Genomic DNA, 19296 nt, shown 5'->3' with positions numbered 1-19296 from the left:
TCCCAAAGGGCACCCAGTCCCTAGGGCTTCCAGGAGAGAGAGCTTGCGTTGTAGTGAAGTTGCCAGTGCTGGGTGAACAGGAAGCTTGGCACACTGTTCCAGAGTTGAGTCATGTCTAGATGGTGAGGCAAATCCATGATACACGTGCTCTATGGGACACGGCAATGGGAACCGTCATTTAGGTACCGATATGGTGTGAAATGCTACAGAGCTGTTTGAAAGTCATAGTCAAGACATATAATTATTATTCCATATAAACTATGGTAAAAGCCTAAAAGAGAGCCATTTACCCATATCTGCAGTGAATATAGGTTACTTTGATAGCGGGTGCATGTTAATTGGTTTTTTTCAAATAGTCATTTTTGTAGTGTGACAGTCTGTTCTTTAGATTTCATTTTGCATGATACTTTTCTAGACACTGTGGATGTTGGTCTACATAAATATGTTTCTGAGAAGTTTTTCTATTGGATAACTAGGGGTTTGATTTATCACTTTGTGTTTTATTCCTCTTCCCTGGACTGCACACCCAGGGGTGTGAATTAAGAGACAAGAATGCCTCCCTATTTACTGTTGGTTGAAACTGGTATACATTTAAAACATAAAATAAATACCTATTTTTCTCAGATGATGTGAGTTGATACAATAGAGACCCCCAAAGAATTTATCTATACTGTCTAATTTAAATTACTATGAGATTTATAAATGCTTTCCAAATTGAAATGTTTGAATCATATACTTCTCTTTTTGCTATATTTGGCTTTTTATTTTATTTTTAAAATTTTATTCTTTTGGAACAAGATGTCTTGCTTTTTATATTGAGACTTTCCCAGATATTTCTTTATTATTCATTCTGTCTTTAGACTACATATAGGTCTCTATGATTTTTTAATTGAACCAGAATTGAGTGTTTAGGGATGAAATATGTGAATGTTGTCTGGTTTTCATTCATAGTATGGAAAATCAGAAATGATTTTATTGGTTGACTGTTATACTAGCAAGAGAAGGGCAAGCAAGAGATTATCCATCCTTTTTAGCCACCCAAGCAAAATATAGGGAACAGACTCGTACCTATCCCAGAGTGGACTTTCTCAAGCTACCTGCAGCTTTTTTTTATGTTACTTCAAGAATAGTGGGTGGAAGCTTAGCATTCCTAGATATCTGTGTAGAAAAATGCACTGGAGCTATGGAACTAAAGGCCTTTTCCGGACTTTCGATTTAATCGTGGGCGGCACTCCTTCTGAGGATTTATTGCAGGGTGGTTCTGGGTAGGAGTTGGGCAGAGGGTGGACACCTTGATTTTTCCAACCCCAGAGAGCTGATGGCAACCAAGAACCTGACTTCTTGTAGCCTTTACTTGACAGACCTTCAGTCCTCTCCTAGTCCAGCCTGTAGAAACAGCCCACTTGGCAGGTAATCTAGTGGCCAGGGCTGCCTACAGGCCACTCCTGCCCCAGAGCTACTGCAAAGGAAGGAAGGTTATATCTTACTTTTCCAGTAAATTGCCTTAATATGTGCTGATAAGATGCTTGGACTCTAGATTTTACTCCTGTCTTCTGCCAGCCACTCTCGATGCTTCGATTCAGATATGTATGTTTCTTCTGTGGAGACAGATTCCATATGCAGGTGTTTATAATGTCCACTCTCAGGGCCCCAATTCTTGGATCCAGAGGGCGTTGGGAGAAAGGATGGGGATAGTTCACATAATTGGCTTTGTTTCAAAGTGGTTCCTCTGGAAAAACTAGGTCCATCCAGGCAAAATGTTTTCTCACTGCCTAGATGCAGCTTCTCCCTGCCTGAAGAGCTGGGGCTGTGATGCTGGGCCTGGTTCCTCTCACAGCCCCATTTCCTTCTCAGGACTGGCTTTAGCCTCCGGGAGCATATGTCTTGCTTCCTGCCAGGTTTCTTTCCGCTGCACCCTGCAGGAGCCACCAGTCTCTGATTCACAGACCTCATGTTGTCCTTAGATGCCTCCTGGTTTTTGCTTCACTTTTTCTGGCTCTGTCTGCTCCCTTTTTTCTGGCTCCCTTCTATAGCATGATGCTCAAAGGATTCGAGCTGCTTTTGAACTTCAAGTGCATTCAATTGTTTTCCCTTCTCCTGTGATCTCTTGTGACTTAGCATTGCATTGCCATCCTATTAAAAGATGCAACCCCTTCATCTCTGAGTGCTCTGGCTTCTCTAACCTTCCCAGGAGACTTGGAAGTAATTATGGAAAAGGCATTTCACTGTAACACCACCTTAAATGTATTTATGTGAGTTCATTTTATCTTTCTTTGTACTTTCAGATCTTTTTACCCAAGGTTAATTGGTATATGATTTTAGAGCTTTGATATAAGATTGTTTTCAGTTATACCCATAAATTTTATTGGCAGCTTGTTTTATTGTTATTTCTGGTGTTTTCTTGTTTTTTTCCCCCCAACTTTTCTCACCCTTTCATCCCCAAGGGGAGCGGGACAGTTTTGTTCAGCCTCTTTTTTTTTCCTTTTTTCACTTGGAATTCAACTTTCTCACCACTCTCCCCTATCCCTCAATGATTGCTGTGTCTGCTTTTTGATGCTTAATTTCAGACTACTCGGGAGGAGTGGCAGGGAAAACACACATGTCAGACAGTGGTGCTCATTTTGTTATGATTTCATACGGGACAGTAGTCACTTCCAGCCCATATGCTTATAAATGCTGGTCACCTTATGCCCAGAGCTTGTGTAGGAGAGGCTGGCTCTACCTGGGAAGTCCAGAGGTGCAGGAAGAATAGCTCCTTTGGATTCCATGAGGCACTAATCTGTGCTTCAGTGGTTGGTACTAATTCTCTGTGGTATTTACCATGTGAAACATTTCATTTCAGGTAGGAATGAGAATTTCAGAAACCTATTGTTGAAGATGTAATAACATAGAACCACATCAACTAAGATCTGTTTAGACTGGAATGCATAGCTATAGATCATTCCCAGCAGCCAGACCCTTTAGAGCACGAAGCTTCCAGGCCCAAACACAGTGGCTTCTCAGCACCTTTTGGTCTTTCATACACACTTCTCGGTCTTGCAGCTGCAACGAAGACGGGCAGCAGCATAAATTAGCTGTGCCTGTGTCCTGTGCTCACCCCCATCTCAAATCATCACGAGGCCTGATTTTCCTCAACTGTAAGATATGAAGGGTATCTGATTGCTAAGGTTTCTCTCATGTCTAAAATTCTGTGATTCTGGTCAACTACTTTGAGCCTGATTTTAAATTTCAACTAAAATATTGCTCAGAAAAATAAAGTTAATATAAACACATTTGAAGAATATCTAGATCTGAGGTTATTGAAGATGAAATTCCCAATATCCCACTAACTTAACAAAATAATTTCTTTTGCATTTTATCTTCTGTGTTAATCCTCATGGGTGCATATAAAAAATAGTTGCAATCATAATATACATATAACTTTGTCTTCATATTTTATTTAATATTATATCATGAATATGCATATCCTTCATAAATATGTTCATGACTGCATGATATTTCATTATTTTGCTGCATCATATTAATTTAAATACCCCTTTATTGTTGGACAAGTAGGTTGTTTCCCTTGCTTTTCTATTTTATTTATACCCCTACTAGATGAAATTATATATCCTAAGGCTATAATTAATTTTAAAGATAGATTTCTAGACATTTAAGAGTAACACGGATGGGCTTCCCTAGCATTGATCATAATAAAATAGCAGAAAGAAGTTCCGGACACAGGAGCTGTAAGTGTCCAATTGGTGTATGATTTTGGATCATATTTCTGTGTGTGTTGGTTCTCTTAAGTGCTTTCTCTTCTCTTGTGCATTAGTCAGCTTTCTGTTGCTGGTCTAAAACCACAGACTCCAGAATCCCGATTAGTTCCTTCTCTGAACATGGCCGTTGGCCTCACGTTGCTTCAGCCGTTAAAAGATCATATTTGTAGTCTCCTAACCCAAAGGGAAGATGTTTTGTAATACCATTGGAGCCCTGTTGACTAATCATGTGGTCCAGTTGAGTAGTCCTCAGTCCCCCCTTTCTATACATGCCACAGCTCAGCTGCTGCAGAGGGCTGTGGAACTGCCCGTTGGGAGTCTGAATACCCCTTTGTATGGGGTATTCATTTGTGGGGGAGCGTGCGGAGAGGATATTCCTAGTTGGCTGTTTCCTGAGATCTCTACCTTCTTGAGTTTCTCTTTCTAGAGGGTTCTAACTCATAGAGTAAAGACACTTAAAGGTTTTAGTTGCTCCCATATCTTTCCTAAGTACCTGATTCCTGCCTCTGGAATTAGTTAAAACTAATTTGCCATATTTTGCATGGTGGCAAAACAGATATCCCCACTGTTGAGCCCTTGGGGCTCTTTATGCTAATTTGGTTTGGTTCCCCTTCTCTTTCTCTTTCCCCACCATATTTGTGGGAAGCTCACTCTTCTTGCCCTCTCCCCTCATTATCTATCTCCAATGTCAGGCTTTATTTAGGGTTCAGTTGTTCTATGTGGTCCATCTAGGACAGGAAGATGGTCTTCCCTTTGCAACCCTGTGGTCCTGGCTTTAAGAGAAAAGTTTTGCCCCCTTTAAAAATCTATTAAGGATATTTTTGTTAAGCATACGTATCTTGTATATCCTTTGTTGTAAAAACAAGAACAAGTTTTTAGATTGCTTTTATTTTTTTTATTTACTTTTATTTTTTTAAAAGATTTTATTGGGGAATTGGGGGAGGGGAACAGTGCTGGGGAATCGGGGGAAGGGGAACAGACAAGTTGCTGTCCTTTTGTTCTTCAGTCTAGTTGTGGAGGACGTTGCTTCACTGGCCCATGTTGGTATTATCATTGCGCTCTTCCCAGGTGAGGCAAATCAGTTGCCGGCCTCTGGACGGCTGCTCACGGTGGCTCTTGACAGCTCACACCAGGTGCCGGCTGCTTACGCTGGCTGTCAGCCATACATGGTAGCTTATGGCAGCCCATTGCAGCAGGGGCTGCAGCCTATGCCGTCGCCGGCGACTCACGGCAGCCCAGCTCCAGGTCGAACTGTTGTTCGCCATCTTAGCTGTAGAGGGCACAGTGTCACTGGCCCTCATGTGGGATCTGAACTGGGGTCCTGCTGCTCAGAGCTGGCGTCCCAAGCGAACTCTTAACCAGCGCGCCACTCGGCCGGCCCTAGGTTGCTTTTAAAACATCATGATGGAGTAGAACATCTCTCTCCAATCTGAGAAAAGATTCTGATTGCACAAGCTTCTGTTCCACTTAATTCTTATCACAAAGTGCATGGAGCACATCGGACTTCACTTAACTCATATCATGAATGCCCATCTGTCCTCCAGGTTAATATGAGAGATGGAGAGGGGATGACAGACCCTTGGAGCTGGGAAGGGCCAGGCAGGTCGTCTGACTTGTCTCTTCCTGGGGCTCACTGTCTCTGATAAGGGCCTCCCTTCTCTTGAGCCAGCTGGAGCATCTGTAGAGACCAGGGGCTGGCACCGGAGGAATAACTCACACTCCCTCTAATGGTACAAAACCAGGTGCACTATAAGCCACGTTTTTGGCACAAATGTGTTGGAGAAGAAGAGTCCCATTGCTCCACTGTGCCACTCTTGAGCAGCACGCAGTGCTTCCTAGTTGACTGTGAGTTGAGGGACATATCCCAGAACACATTCCTAAGTGACTAAATCTGAACTGTACAGTTCCTCTAAATTTCAGAATTGGGTGAGCCTTCAGCAGTCATCCATTATTAGTACAATCACCTTATTTCATGGGTAAACACACTGAGACTCAGAATGGTGAGCTGATTTGCCCTGTGTCACAAGCCTACTGAGCAGGAGCTGGTAATTATATTAGCTAACATTTATGAAGCATTTATTGTGTGCTTCATCTTCTAAGTTCTTTACATGAATGATCTCATTTGACTATCCCTATTTAGCAGTAGGGGAAATGAGTCTTAAAGAGGTTAAGTGACTGGCTGGTTAGTGGTAGATGTGGGATTGGAGCCTAGGTTCTGAGTCCAGAGCCTGTACTGTCGACCACATTCCTGTACCAGCCTCTCCCTGGGCTCAGGTCTAATTGCTGCATCATGGCTGTTTCCACCCCACTACTCACCCAAATTGGAACTTCTGAAGTCATCACTATGAGGTTGACATTGGGCAGATGGAGACCCAGACCCCAGAGAGGGTAAGTGTCTTATTCCAGGTGACACAGGAGATCAACTCTTGTTGAGCATCAGGTTATCCATGATGAGAACGCCATTTGTTCATCAACCTACAAACACCTTACCTCCAACTTTCCTCTAAATTCAGCCCTGAAGGTTTGAGGAATGTCACCAACTCTTTATCTGGAAATAGCAAAGGGCCAAAACAGGCTATTTTTAACTTGCTGAGAAAGTTAAAAGCCTACACTTTTTGTAGACTTTCTGAAGGTGTTTTTGGGTAATTGCCATTGTTGTTGATTACTGGAAGAAGGAAAGGACAGGATTGCCCCAGGGCTATGAAATGATGGTAGGGGCAGACCTGAGACACAGTAGTCCTGTACTCCCTTTTGTCATCAGGCTTTAAAAACCCTCCTCTGATTTCCTTTGCCAAGTGGAGAGAGGTCTGGGCTGAATGTTTACTGGATTCTCTGCTAAACCATTGTGGTGCCTTCCTGGGAAAGCTAACCTGACAGATACCTGACTTCCTCAGTTCTTCATAGAGAGAATCTTCTGCTGATCAGCCAGATCCACTATCTGTATTTTCTTACTCATTAGGTCTGTGATGTGACTGTATCAGGGGCTTGATGTCCTGCATCCTAGTCCCAGCTGTGTCACTTTCTATCATGTAACCTCTTTGGGCCTCCTTCCACAAGGACAGTAATAGTGTTGCGGAGTTATATACCTGGGGAGCCGAGACAAATTTGATTCAGTGAGGAGATGTTTTGCCATGCTGTCTACTAGACACGCTGTTCTGCTGTGATGGAAGTGTGCCTGGTCTGTGCTTCCAGGACAGTAGCCACTAGGCACGGGTGGTGCTGAGTCCTTGCAATGTGGCAGTGTGAAGGAGGAACTGAATGCATTTAAATTCAAAACAGCTAGTGACTACGGGTATGGGAGTATGAGATGGAAGCTGTGAATCTGCGCCTCCCCTGGTAAATCTCGGTTCCCACAGGCCTCTCCCCTTACTTCAGGGAGTGATATCCCAGTTTAAAGGTAAGTGTTTCTCATAAAACCTGGCCTCTAAATGCAACCCAATCTTTTCGCCTGGTGCTCAGCCAAAGAGGCAGCGATTGATCTATTCGGATAGTCCATCTGAAGGGTAAAGTTGGCCGCATTGGACTGAGATGTTCTGGCGATCTCACCAGTGCGGTGCCTTCCTCAGGACGCTTTGACTACATTTTTGTTTTATGAAGTTTGAACTGAAACCCCTATGGCAGATGTAACTCCCTCACAGGGCTCAGAGAGAGAATAGACGTGCGCTGGATCGCTGCCTCAATGCTGAGGACCTCCAGGTGGAGGCTGGCAGCGGGGAAGACAATCGATCAGAATACGCTGATTACTAATGATCTAATGATGCCCTTTTCATAGCAGCAAAATGTACATTAGTGATGATAATATGGACTGTATTATGTGCCTATAGTACATTACACCTGGCCTTTTGTTATGTGCCCGCGTATCCTCTTTTTGATCATTGTGACACAGGAGCTATTAGTTTCCCCATTTTGCCAACAAGAAAGCTGGGGAGTCGAAAGGAGCCATAACTTCCCCAGTGTCATTTGGGCAGAACCAGGACTCAAACACAAGAGCCTAATTCCAGAACCCATAATCCTCAGTCAGTTTGTGAAGCATTGGCCTTCATCCCCAGCAGAAAGCTGAGTTAGATGGGAATAGTGGGATCAGTGGGCACTGGATCAGCCTCCTCCTTGTGATTTTAAACAACACTGTCTGACCAGCTGGGTATGGTATGGAAGCCAGTGGCATTTTCTAATGCAGCCCCCATTTACCTTGGTCAGTTTCCCCTTCCGCACATAAACCCGTGGCTAAGTGCCAGGGGTGGGAGCCACTCACTAGCTTGTCCTGGCAGAGGGACATCGTTGCTGTGTGGGGCCTTGCTCCTGAGGTCAGCCTGTGCACAGAACTACTTCTATGTTCCCTGTATGAAAATGCCCTGGGAAATGGGGTTCATCATGTTATTCCAGAAGGATGAGGGTGTTTTCCCCTATTGTGTTTCTTGTCAATCAAGTAGAGCTGTTCGTGTTGGAGGTGGCCTCAGTGGGGAGAAAGTGAGTGGTCTCTCGGAAAACGGCGCATCTCCTTTTCTGCTCCACACCCTCTCTCCTTTGGTAGGGGCCAGATTGCCCTGGAATGTCCTTTGGTTCCTTTTCCCTGGGAAGGTGGGCGTCATGTACTGTAGTAGGAAAAGCTCAAAGTGAGATGACTGGAGCCAGGAGATCTGGGTTCCCCCCCAGTTCTGCCAAACTTGCAGTGAGACCCAGGTTACTCTACCTCTCAGAGCATCTTTTTTCTCACCTGTGGAATGAGAGATTGGGCTGGATAAATGTCGAAGTTGCCTTAGAGCTCTCCATTCCATGAGAAGGACTTGCTATATTTGCAGAACAGTGAGCCGGTCCCTTCCAGTTCTGGGCAGTCCTGAACATCCATGTCCTCTCTCCCGCAGGCGTCTTGGCCATCCTCATCCCCCGCCTGGACCTGGTCATCTCCCTGGTGGGCTCCGTGAGCAGCAGTGCCCTGGCCCTCATCATCCCGCCCCTCCTGGAGATCACCACCTACTACTCGGAGGGCATGCGCCCCCTCACCATCGCCAAGGACGCCCTGATCAGCATCCTGGGCTTCGTGGGCTTTGTGGTGGGGACGTATGTGGCTATCTCTGAGCTGATCCAGCCAAGCAATGCTCCCATTTTCATCAACTCCACCAGTGAGCTTGCATAGCCGTCTGGGTGCAATCCTGCACCTTCATACCCAACCCCTGTGTGTTCCTTAGCACCTGGCCCCACAGCTTCAGGGAGGGTCCAGGCTCTGAGGGAAAGCAAGGCTGCTATCTGGGAACCCCTCTACCTGGCACCTAGGTATCCTGGGCCAGGTAGGACTGAGGGCAGGGGGAGAGTGGGTGCAGATACGCAGGAGGTACTTTTAGTGGTAGTACTGTCATTGTTCATTTGTACTTATTTTAACCCAGAACTTTTTAACTCTTTTCCCTCAATCATGCCTCTTTCATTACCTGCCTCCCTACTTCTGACCCACCTCCCCCAAATTATTCCTGTTGCACAACTCACTTTATTTAAAGATTTTAGCGTCTCCCACGTCATGTTTTCTCTTTTCCTGGTCCAGGCCTAGATTAAGTAAGTGGGAACTCCCCCTCTTTATAAAGCCGGGCCTATCTCTTTCTCATATCTCTCCCAAATATTTTACCTCAATATTCTCCTACCTATTTAAGCCTCCAGCAGGTGTCTGGATCTACCTAGTAGTTTAAAACCAGCCCCAGAGCTGGAGTTTTTAACCTTGACGCTCTGGCTTGCTGTGACCCTCGGCAACATCTCCTTTCCAGATTCCTCGTGTGGGTCACAATACTGTATTCTTAGTTGCTTTAGCTCCTGAAAGATATCAAGTGTTGCCTCAATTGAAAATATTTATAATTTATTTAAAATTAGCTTGTGTTTTTAGATTTTTCTCTAGATCTGGGGTTGTTGTGAATTGTTCCTTCCTTAGTCAACTTGTATTTAGCTTCTCCCGCTGAAAGAAACTTGCTCCAGAAAATGTCTGCTTAGGGCCTCAGCCCTCCTGGCTGAGTACCCCAAAGATTTTAATCAGGGTCATGTAAGTGTGTCCCTCTGTGGGGAGGCATGGACTTTGCCTCCCATCGACCAGCCTGATTTCATATTGAGAGGATATGAAGGATTCAGGAAGTATTTGCCAGTGCACTAGGCTGGGGAAAGGATGGCCAAGTGTGGGAGTTTCCACCTACTGGGGGCTTATAAGATGGTTGCTTTGTGCATTCAGACCTGTTTGCCAGCCTCAGCCCCTGACATGCAAACAGCATGACAGCATTCAGTTGCTGTCATGCCAGGAAGATGCCCACACTGTTGCCATGGATGAGACGATCAGGTCAGCATGCACAGAGTGCAAAATTAAGTTAAGAGAATTTATAGCAGCTGGTCTGACACTAAGTATGGTGCTTGGTTGTTTACAATCAGCAGGGGATAGGGCTGAAACAGGGCCCTGTCCCACCTGCCTCCATGACCTCCAGGACTCTAAAGGAACCACTTGGTTGAGATTTCAGTCCCTTGTGTTTTAAACACTAATTGTGACACCCCCCCCCCCTCCCGGCCCCAGATGCCTCCCTGAGTGTCAGAAATAGCTTCAGGGTTAGCTCACCTCAGGCTCAGCCTTCAGATTTGGGAACGAACTGCAGAGAAGGCAGAGGAAGGCACATTGCTTTTGGCTTCCACTTCTTCCCTCGGTGTGAGAAGTATTTCAGAAGGGCATTCATTAACTGTCCGTCTCGAGCTGTATGTGTGTGTGTGTTCATACATATGGAGTAGGGCCCTACTGTTCTCCACTCCTTCACTAGGCTCTTGCTTACCTGGCACTATGATTCACCCCAAAAGTTGGGAGAGCAGCACAGCTTTATCAGGGGTTTTGCTTTTGTCTTACCAAAGCTCGTAAGGGCTAGGAGCCACCTCTGCAGCCCCAGCTTTTTCTTCCTTTTCTGTTCCAAAGCCAAACTCTCTCACTGCAGGGACTCCTAAGCTACCTAACAATTTATTAACTTAGGAAGATGTGATCAGTGGTGACTTGGTCTCCCTTAGGAGGATGACACTTTTCACCCATGCTTTCTGCTCTTTGGTGGTCACTAAGAGGTGCTTATATGACCATGATTCTAGATGGAGGTGGCATTGGCCCTACCCTCCGAAGCCTCAGGCTTAGAAGTTACCAAAGTGGGTTCAGGAACTGTCATCTGTTGTTTGCAAGCCTGGGCTCCAGCAGTCTTTCCACAGTGGTCCTGAGAGTTGTGTGCAGTGGGAAGGCGCATGCCAGTAGAAGGGGATCAGACATGTGTCCTGCCCGCAGCTTCTGTGGTGGAGGCTCCTGTGCATGCAGGGAGCTACTAGAAGTACTGTCCGGGCGGGCAGTGACACTGGGGCTGTGATGCTGGGACCTGAGGGCTGGACAGCACAGTACTGATGTCCTCTGGCCACAGGTCTCAGCAAACCACAGGCTATTGCGTCAGGGTCCCTGGCCTGGAGAATGTGGTATGCAGGACAGACGGCTTGAGCTCTGGGGCTTTTGGCAGCTAATTTGACGTGACCTTCACCCTGTTTGATCTCTTTCCTGTGCTCCTGCACTTTGATAGCCTGAGCTCATGGCTGCTTCAGAAGACCCAGACAAGGAAGACCCAGGCAGTGGGCCTTCCTGGATGTGCAAGTGCACTGCAGTTAGGCGTTGAATGAAGGGTTAGCTAGAGGATGGTAGAGAGAGGAAGCCCTTCCTCCTCTTCTGGAAGCAGCCCTCTGGGCCAGCTCAGGGAAGCTCCCTCTTCTGCTGCCCACGGGCCCTGCAATCAGGGAGTCTCCCTGGCTTCTTCCCATCACTCGTCAGGAGCCAGCTGCCCAGCCTCTCCCTGTGTGCTGCTCTGGCCCCTGCTGAAAAAGCCCCAGTATAAGTAGGAACCTGATCAAGAGAAAAGGCTTTCCGGCGTGTGAGGCTGCATCTGCCAAACCAAAGGCAAACCGTGGTTTTTCTGGCCCAGTACTGTTAGGCTCTGTGTCCCTCCTCCAGTCTCCCTAATGCAGCCCCAGATTTCCATTAGCTCAGAAGGAGCTGCTCAGAGCCCGTGTTCTCTTTGGCACATGCTGCTGTTGGGAGCAGGTTTCCAACTCCCTGTCGGCAGCATACCTCCCCTTAAATACAGGTGCTTGCTGGGAAGAGCATTACCTGGCATCTTCTGTTCAGTTTGCCTAGAAGTTGTCACCATTCACAAGTGGCATTATTTATATTGTGCTGCTGTCCAGCTGCTAGGAGCCCTTCATCTGCACAAACCCTGGCCAATATATGTGTGGCAGGTCTTAGCTTAGAGCTTGCAGCTTATGCCCTCCCTCTCTGTCACTCAACCGCCCCCTCCCCACCCCGCCCCAGCCAAATTCATTGGCTGATGCTCACTACTCACTCTCCGCCCTCATGAAAAGTAAAATTTGCCATTTCAGCAATTGTATTAAAGTGATGATCCCAAACACGTGTTAGAAAAATCTCCCCTACCTCCCTGTTCTCCTGTTATTTTTTTCTCCTCCAGTTTCTCCCTTCTGAGATTGTAGAATATCATCTCTGTTTAACACTACATGTTTGCCTCATGTTTGTTGGAAGTGCAAAAATCTCCATTTATGTCTGTTTACAGATTTCTCTATTCATTACTCAAGCAAGGGGGTCTGTATCCGTGTATCAGTCTGTATCATAGCCGATCAGTTGTTAGGGTGGGCCCCAGCATCGCTCCTGGACCGAACACGAAGCTGCTTCTCACAGTGGAGACACAAAGTACAAGTGGCACGACTTAGTGATTAGGGAGTCGGCTCCAAGTCTGCCTTAGAATTCAATTTTCCAAAGTACATTACAAATCTCTGAGACCGTTAGGAGAAAAGGAGACGATGTGGTTGGTCTTTGAAATCATAGTCGGTCGATACTTTTAGGCAATTAATCCTGCTGGTTGCAAGGCTGTTTGCTCTGCAGCATCAGCCTGTTGCATTTCTTCCCTGTCCTTGGTATCACTGGGTCATTCCCTGGCCAGGGGACTTAAATGGTGCTGATAATGAGGTTGCCAGAGTGGGGAGGGGGAGTGGGAAATGAGGGTGGAGGGTGCCTGTCACGAGCCATGTTTGTTGTTTTGTTTAAATCAAGGTGGTGCTGGGGAAGCGATTTTGTTTTAGTGAAGGATAAAATTATGTGACTCTCTTGTAAAATGTGTCAGTGGATGCGTGAGTAAGAGGAATATGGAAAAATCCCGTCCAGCAGGTCTTGGTAACCAGACAGTACTGTGTATGTTGTGTGCCTCTAAGAATGTATATCCGCACATGGCGTGTGTCGAGATGTGGATCATGCCGGAGCTCACAGAAGATCTTGTTTTGGGTTCTGCACACAGATCATGTGTTAAACTTTTTCTTTTCAATAAATGAATTTTATTTTTTATTTTTGAAGGTTGTGGTCTGTGTCTTTGTCGTCCCCCCCCCCTTTTTTTTTTAATGTCACTTAGATCCATTTTCTTGTTCTTAGGTCAAAATGTTTCTAGTTTATGTCACGGAACTCATCGGGGGCGTAGTATGAACAATAGAACCATCTATGGAATTGAGAGTTCCCGAGAAAGGGGCAGGTAGTGATTTTTCTGTTAGACGATCTTGCCCTTCCTGACTCTCCTGCTTCTCTTGAATACTTGAGTAGGAATTCTTAACTCCCTCTGTGCATATCAGATGACCACACATAACAGGGGTGGTGGTTGGTTTTATGTGTCAACGTGGCTAGGCAATAGTATTGAATAACCTAGCATTCAATTAAATACTAACCTAGGTGTTGCTGTGAAGGTATTTTGTAGATGTGGTTAAAGTCTGCAATCAGTTGCCTCAAAATGTGGGTGGGCGTCATCCAATGAATTGAAGGGCCTTAAGAGCAAAACAGGTTTCCCTGAGGAAGGAGAAATTCTGCCTCAAGACTGCAGCATCAGCTCCTGCCCAAGAGTTTCCAGACTGCCAGCCCACCCTATGAATTGTTGACTTGCCAGCCCCCACAGTCACATAAGCCAATTCCTTGAAATCCCTCTGTCTTTCTCTATATTGTGTGTATTTATATATGGATGGATGGATGGATAGCTCCATCTTACTGGTTCTGTTTACCTGAAGAACCCTGACTGATAAGAGAGGTAACAATTTCTTGAAGTGGGAAGATTGGTTTCAGGACAGTGGAAGAGCTGACGCCCCTTTCCTTTTTGTCACAGTTAAGAGGAAAAACAAAAGGGTCTGGTGGACCTTTAGATGATTTGAAAACGAATCTTTGTTGGCTACTGAATTACACTTGTTTAAAAGCAGGGCATTTGAGGAACGCTATTAAAATATAACACTTTACTAAGAGAGGAAGGTAGGGAGTATATCAATATTACTACCGGAAATGGAGGGGTCAGAGGGATTCAGTGATTGTCCCAAGTCACCAGTGAGTGGCAGAGCTGGGATGTACACGCCAGCCCTGTGACTCCAGATCCCCCACGCTTCCCAAGGCCCTGGCTGCCTCCCCTCTTTGTTTCAGCCTCAGGAGGGAGATCACCTTCAGGGATTGTGAGGAAGAGAATGTTCTAAAGTGTCTTGCATGAAGGGCTTATGAAACATTTTCTGAACTATTAGCTGAGTTGAAGAAAACCAAGACTCAGAATCAGTTTTATTTTTTGGTTATTCATTCATTGTAATCGTGTCTTGCTCACCTCCTTTTTGCAGAGCATTCAACCCTTTTTAAATTGTTCACCTCTTCACATTTTTATTTCCGTCCATACTTAACTGGCTGTCATCTCTCCTTCCAGGTAACTAGGGGGTACCCAGGGCCCTCAAGGTAAGCCCACTGTATTGCTGGAGACAAACTCGAGTGACAGTGGACTGGGTTTGGACCCTACACCTGGGTCTTCACTAGGTAGGCTGGGTTCCTGAGATGCACCCCGTGCGGATGTGTGCTAAGAAACTGTGTCTTTAATCACTGTGCTTTGCTAGGCCCTTAGCCATTGATTGGCCTTCCTCCACTTTTTTTTTTTTTTAATTAGGGTATAATCTACTGGTAGTAAAATTTACCTGTTTTTTTTAAGTGTAGAGTTTGATGAGTTCTGACAAATGAATGCCGTTCTTTGACCACCACTTCAAAAAAGATACAGAATGGTTTTTTTTTTACTCCAAAAGTTCCCTAGTGCCCTTTGCAATCAATCCCATCCCCACGCCCCTTGGCCCTTAGCAACAACTGATCTGATTTTTCTGTCTTTAGTTTTGTCTTTTCTAGATTGTCATATAAATGAAACCATTAAGTGTATAGTACTTTGCATCTGTTTCTTTCACTTAGCATAATGCTTTTTTAATTCATCCATGTTGTACGTGTATCAGTAGTTTGTTTCTTCTTATTGCTGAATAATATTCCATTGTATGGATGAACCATAATTTACTTGTATTTATTTAGCAGTTGATTGATGTTTGGGTTGCTTCCAGCTTTTGGCTGTTATGAATAAAGCTGCCATAAATATTCATGTACAGATCTTCGTGTAAACATGTTTGTTTGTTTTTTAATTTTTTTATTGTGAAATACACATTTTTTAAAAATTAGTTTCAGCTGTACAACACAGTGCAATAGTTATACTTTTTAACTCTCAAAGTGACAACCCCTCTCCCCTAATCCGCCACCCCACTTCACCCCCATATGATACATATCTATTACAATTCCCTTGACTCCACTCTCACACTATACTCCATGTCCCGTGACTATATATATATATACACTCACTTGTAGTTGACATACAATATTATACAATATCAGCTTCAGGTGTACAGTGCAGTGATCAAGCCTCTACCCCATCCATGAAGCGGTCTCCCTAACAAGACATGTGACCATCTGACACCCTACAAAATATTTATAACATTATCAATTATATTCCCTGAACTGTCTTTCATGTCCCTGTGGCAATATTGTAGTTACCTATTTATGGTGTCTAATCCCTTCCCCTTCTTCCTCAACTAGCAACCATCAGTTTTTCCTCTATATCTCTGAGACTATTTCTGTTTACTTTGCTTATTCATTCAGTTTTTTAGATTCCACATATCAGTGAGATCATATGGTATTTGTCTTTCTCCGACTGACTTATTTCACTTAACATAATAGTCTCTAGGTCCATCCATATCATTGCAAATGGTACAATTTCATNGGGCATTTCGGTTGTTTCCAAGTCTTGGCTATTGTAAATAGCACTGCAGTAAACATAGGGGTGCATATACTTTTTTGAATTAGCGTCTTGAGTTTCTCTGGATAGATACCCAAGTAAACACATGTTTTTATTTCTCTTGGGTAAATACCTAGGAGTGGAATTATGGGGTTGTATGGTAAGTATACATATGCTAACTTTATAAGAAATTGGAAAACTATAAATTTCTCAAGTGGCTGTGCTATTTTGGATTCCTACCAACAATTTTTAAAAGTTCCTCCATATTCTCACTAATACTTCATATTGTGGTCTTTTTTATTTTAGCCATCTTAATGGGTGTGTAGTGGTACCTCACCTGTGGTTTTAATTTGCATTTGCCTAATGACTAATGACGTTCTGCATCTTCTCCTGGGCTTATTTGCCATTGGTCTATCTTCTTTAGTGAAGTATTTATTCAAATACTTTTCTTCATTTAAAATTTAGTTTGTAAAAAAGTTTTTTAAGCCTTTTATTTTGGAGTAATTATAGGTTCACAGCAAGGTGCAAAGAAACGTATAGGAAGATCCAGTGTACCCTTCTCTAAGTCACCCCCGGTGTTGATATCTTGCATAACTATAGTACATTATCAAAACCAGGAAATTGACATTGGCACAACCCGTAGAGCATCTTCAAATTTCTCCAGTTACATATGTGCTCATTTGTGTGTGTGCATGTACAAGTGTATGTAGCTCTAAGCAATTTATCACATGTAGTTTCCTCCACTACAATCAAGATGCTTAATCATCACCATAAGACCCCTTCATACTACCTTGTTATAGACACACTCATCCCCTGCACCCTCCCACATCCCTAAATCCTGGCAACCACAAATTTATTACTCATCTCTGTTACATTATTTCACAAATGTTATATGTATAAATTGAATTATGTTGTGTGTATCCTTTTGATTGACTTCTTTCACTCAGTATAATTTTCTTGAGAATCAGCCAAATGTTGCTTGTCTCAATTGTTCTTTTCCATTGCTGGGTCATAATTCCATGATATGGATGTACCACAGTTTGTTTAACCAGTCACCATTGAAAGAAATTTGCATAGTTTCCAAGGCTAGCTATTACAGATAAAGCTGCTGTGAATATTCATGTCCAAATTTCTGTATGAAAACAAAGTTTTATTTGTCTGGGATATATACCCAAGGGTGTGATTGCTGAGTTGTATGGTAAGCTCATTCTTAAGTTTAGAAGGAACTTCCAAACCATTTTCCAGAGTGGCTGTACCATTTTGCATTTCCACCAGCAATGTGTGAATGATCAGTTTCTCTACATCCTCATCAGAATTTGGTGTTGTCATTATTTTTTATTTTAGCCATTTATTGGATCTTATAAATGTTTTGCTAGCTTTATACCTAAGTATTGTATTTTCTTTGGAGCAATTGTAAATGGTAATGTGTTATTAATTTCAGCTTCCACATTTTAATTGGTAGTATATAGAATTTGGTTTTTGAGTGTTAATGTTGTATCTTGTAACTCTTCTGCGCTCAATAATAGCTCTGTGAATTTTTTATTAGAGTTTTTGGGATTTTCTATGTAAACAGTCATGTTGTCTGCAAATAGAAATAGCTGTATTTCTTCTTTTCCAATCTGTATACTTTTTTTTTTTGCCTTATTGCAATGACTAGAACTTCTAGTACCATATTAAAAAAGAGTGGTTACAGTGAACATTCTGTTTTTGTCCTTGATCTTACAGGGAAAGCATTTAATCTTTCATCTGTAAGTTTGATGTAAGCTGTAGGATTTTTATCAGCGTTCCCCTCAATTCCTGTGCTAAGAGTTTTGTTTTTTTTTTTAATCATGAATGGGTGTTGAATTTTGTCAAATGTTTTTTCTGCATCAATTAATAAGATCATACAATTTTTCCTTCTTCACCTGTTGATATGGTAGGCTACATGGATTGATTTTTGGATATTGAACCAGCCTAACTTACCTGGAATAAATCCTGCTTGATAATGGGATATAATTATTTTTATATATTGTTGGATTGTCTTTTATTGTTATTCATCCTGATACTTAACTCTAATAAATGTAGAGTCCAGAATGGTACCTTTTTATGAACAAGCAAAACCATCTGCCATAACTGCTATTCTTGGTGTAAGTGTACTTTTGCCTCAGGCCAGGTTTCCAGCTGCTATGGTGCTACATAAAGACAGAGTTTCCCAACCATGGTATTATGGACATTTTAGGCTGTATAATTCTTTGTTTTGGGAGCTGTCCTGTGCACTGTAGGATGTTTAGCCACATCCCTGGCCTCTACCCACTAGATGCCAGTTGCACCCTGCCAGTTGTGGTAACCAAAATGTCTCCAGATATTGCCAAAGGTCCCTTTGGGGGGGGGGGATGGGACTGGGGGTGGGAGTGGAAATCGCCCCCCACTCCCATTGAGAGCCACTGCCCTGCGTATCCCTAGCTGAGCATATGTCCTTTTATCTTGGCCATGGAACAAAACTAAGTGTGTGGTCATGGATACTACAAAAAGATCTACCTTTTTAAGAGTAATGGTAAAATATCTAACATCTTTTGAGCATTTGCTGTGCCAACTATGTTAAGCCCTTTACCTACATTCTCTCCTTTAGTACTCAGCTCCAGTGAGGGAAAGTATGGATAATTTCCCCACTTCGCAAACTGAGACAAAAGTCAAATAACTTGCCCAAGATCGCACGTTTTCTAAGTGGTGGAGCCAGGTGTGTCTGACTCCAGTCCTCATGAGATCTGCTTCCCTGCTCCTGATTCTGTCACTCCTCCCCTTCTGTCCTTCAGTGGACACAGTACATTTCCAGACCCTAATATGGGAGGGCACCTAAGTCCTCCCGTATTCCAACCCAGCCCATCAGAAATACCCACCATTGCCTAAATTACTCAAAACATCTAGGCCTCCACTTTAGGCTGTTCTCTTAGCCTAGCTGGCCCTTCTTTCTGTGCTAAATCTGAAGTTCAACTTTAAGATCCATCTCAAATAGCTTCTGCTTTCTAGAACTTTCCCTGGCTGAGTCAGTCAGAATTGATTGCTCCCTCCCCAGCAATGCGTAATGTCCCTTCTCTGGTTAGCCTCATCCCTACTAATGCTAGAGAGACGAAGCCACTTGGCCTCTCTCCCTAGATCATAAGCTGCTTGAAGCATTGATTGGATCAGGCTTATCTCCCACTGCCTGTCTGTGGGGCTAATTGTGTATCTGGAATTGGTTGGTTACTAAATTCAGCGTGGTTTCCTTCAGTAGGGAGTAGTGCCCTGGCCTGTAAGGAGTTGACACCACTCTATTTATTTTGAGTTTTATACCAATCTAACTGAGCACTTTCCTTGGCTGGACTCTATAGATTTGTTGAGGAATCTGGAGAAAATTCTCAAGCTTGTCTTTTTTCAGC

The 19296-nt window shown here is 43.8% G+C and overlaps 1 protein-coding gene across 3 annotated transcripts in view; it reads left to right on the top strand.

Annotated features, from left to right (window-relative positions):
- Positions 1 to 19296, top strand: part of SLC36A1 (solute carrier family 36 member 1) — a 149240-nt gene that overhangs the window by 32450 nt on the left and 97494 nt on the right. For 2 of the 3 annotated variants that reach the window (XM_019627233.1, XM_019627234.1), the window contains exon 11: positions 8621 to 13142. The exons of the other annotated variant lie outside the window; for it this stretch is intronic. In XM_019627233.1, the coding sequence (XP_019482778.1) occupies positions 8621 to 8892 (272 nt within the window). In that variant the 3' untranslated portion in view covers positions 8893 to 13142. Of the gene's footprint in view, positions 1 to 8620; positions 13143 to 19296 lie in introns of those variants that run through there. 3 annotated transcript variants of the gene reach the window in all.

Source organism: Hipposideros armiger, unplaced genomic scaffold (genome assembly GCF_001890085.2).
Source record: "Hipposideros armiger isolate ML-2016 unplaced genomic scaffold, ASM189008v1 scaffold_725, whole genome shotgun sequence".
Taxonomy (NCBI): Eukaryota; Metazoa; Chordata; class Mammalia; order Chiroptera; family Hipposideridae; genus Hipposideros; species Hipposideros armiger.
The sequence above is the reverse complement of the archived record's forward strand: the minus strand, read 5'-3'. Positions and strand labels throughout refer to the sequence as shown.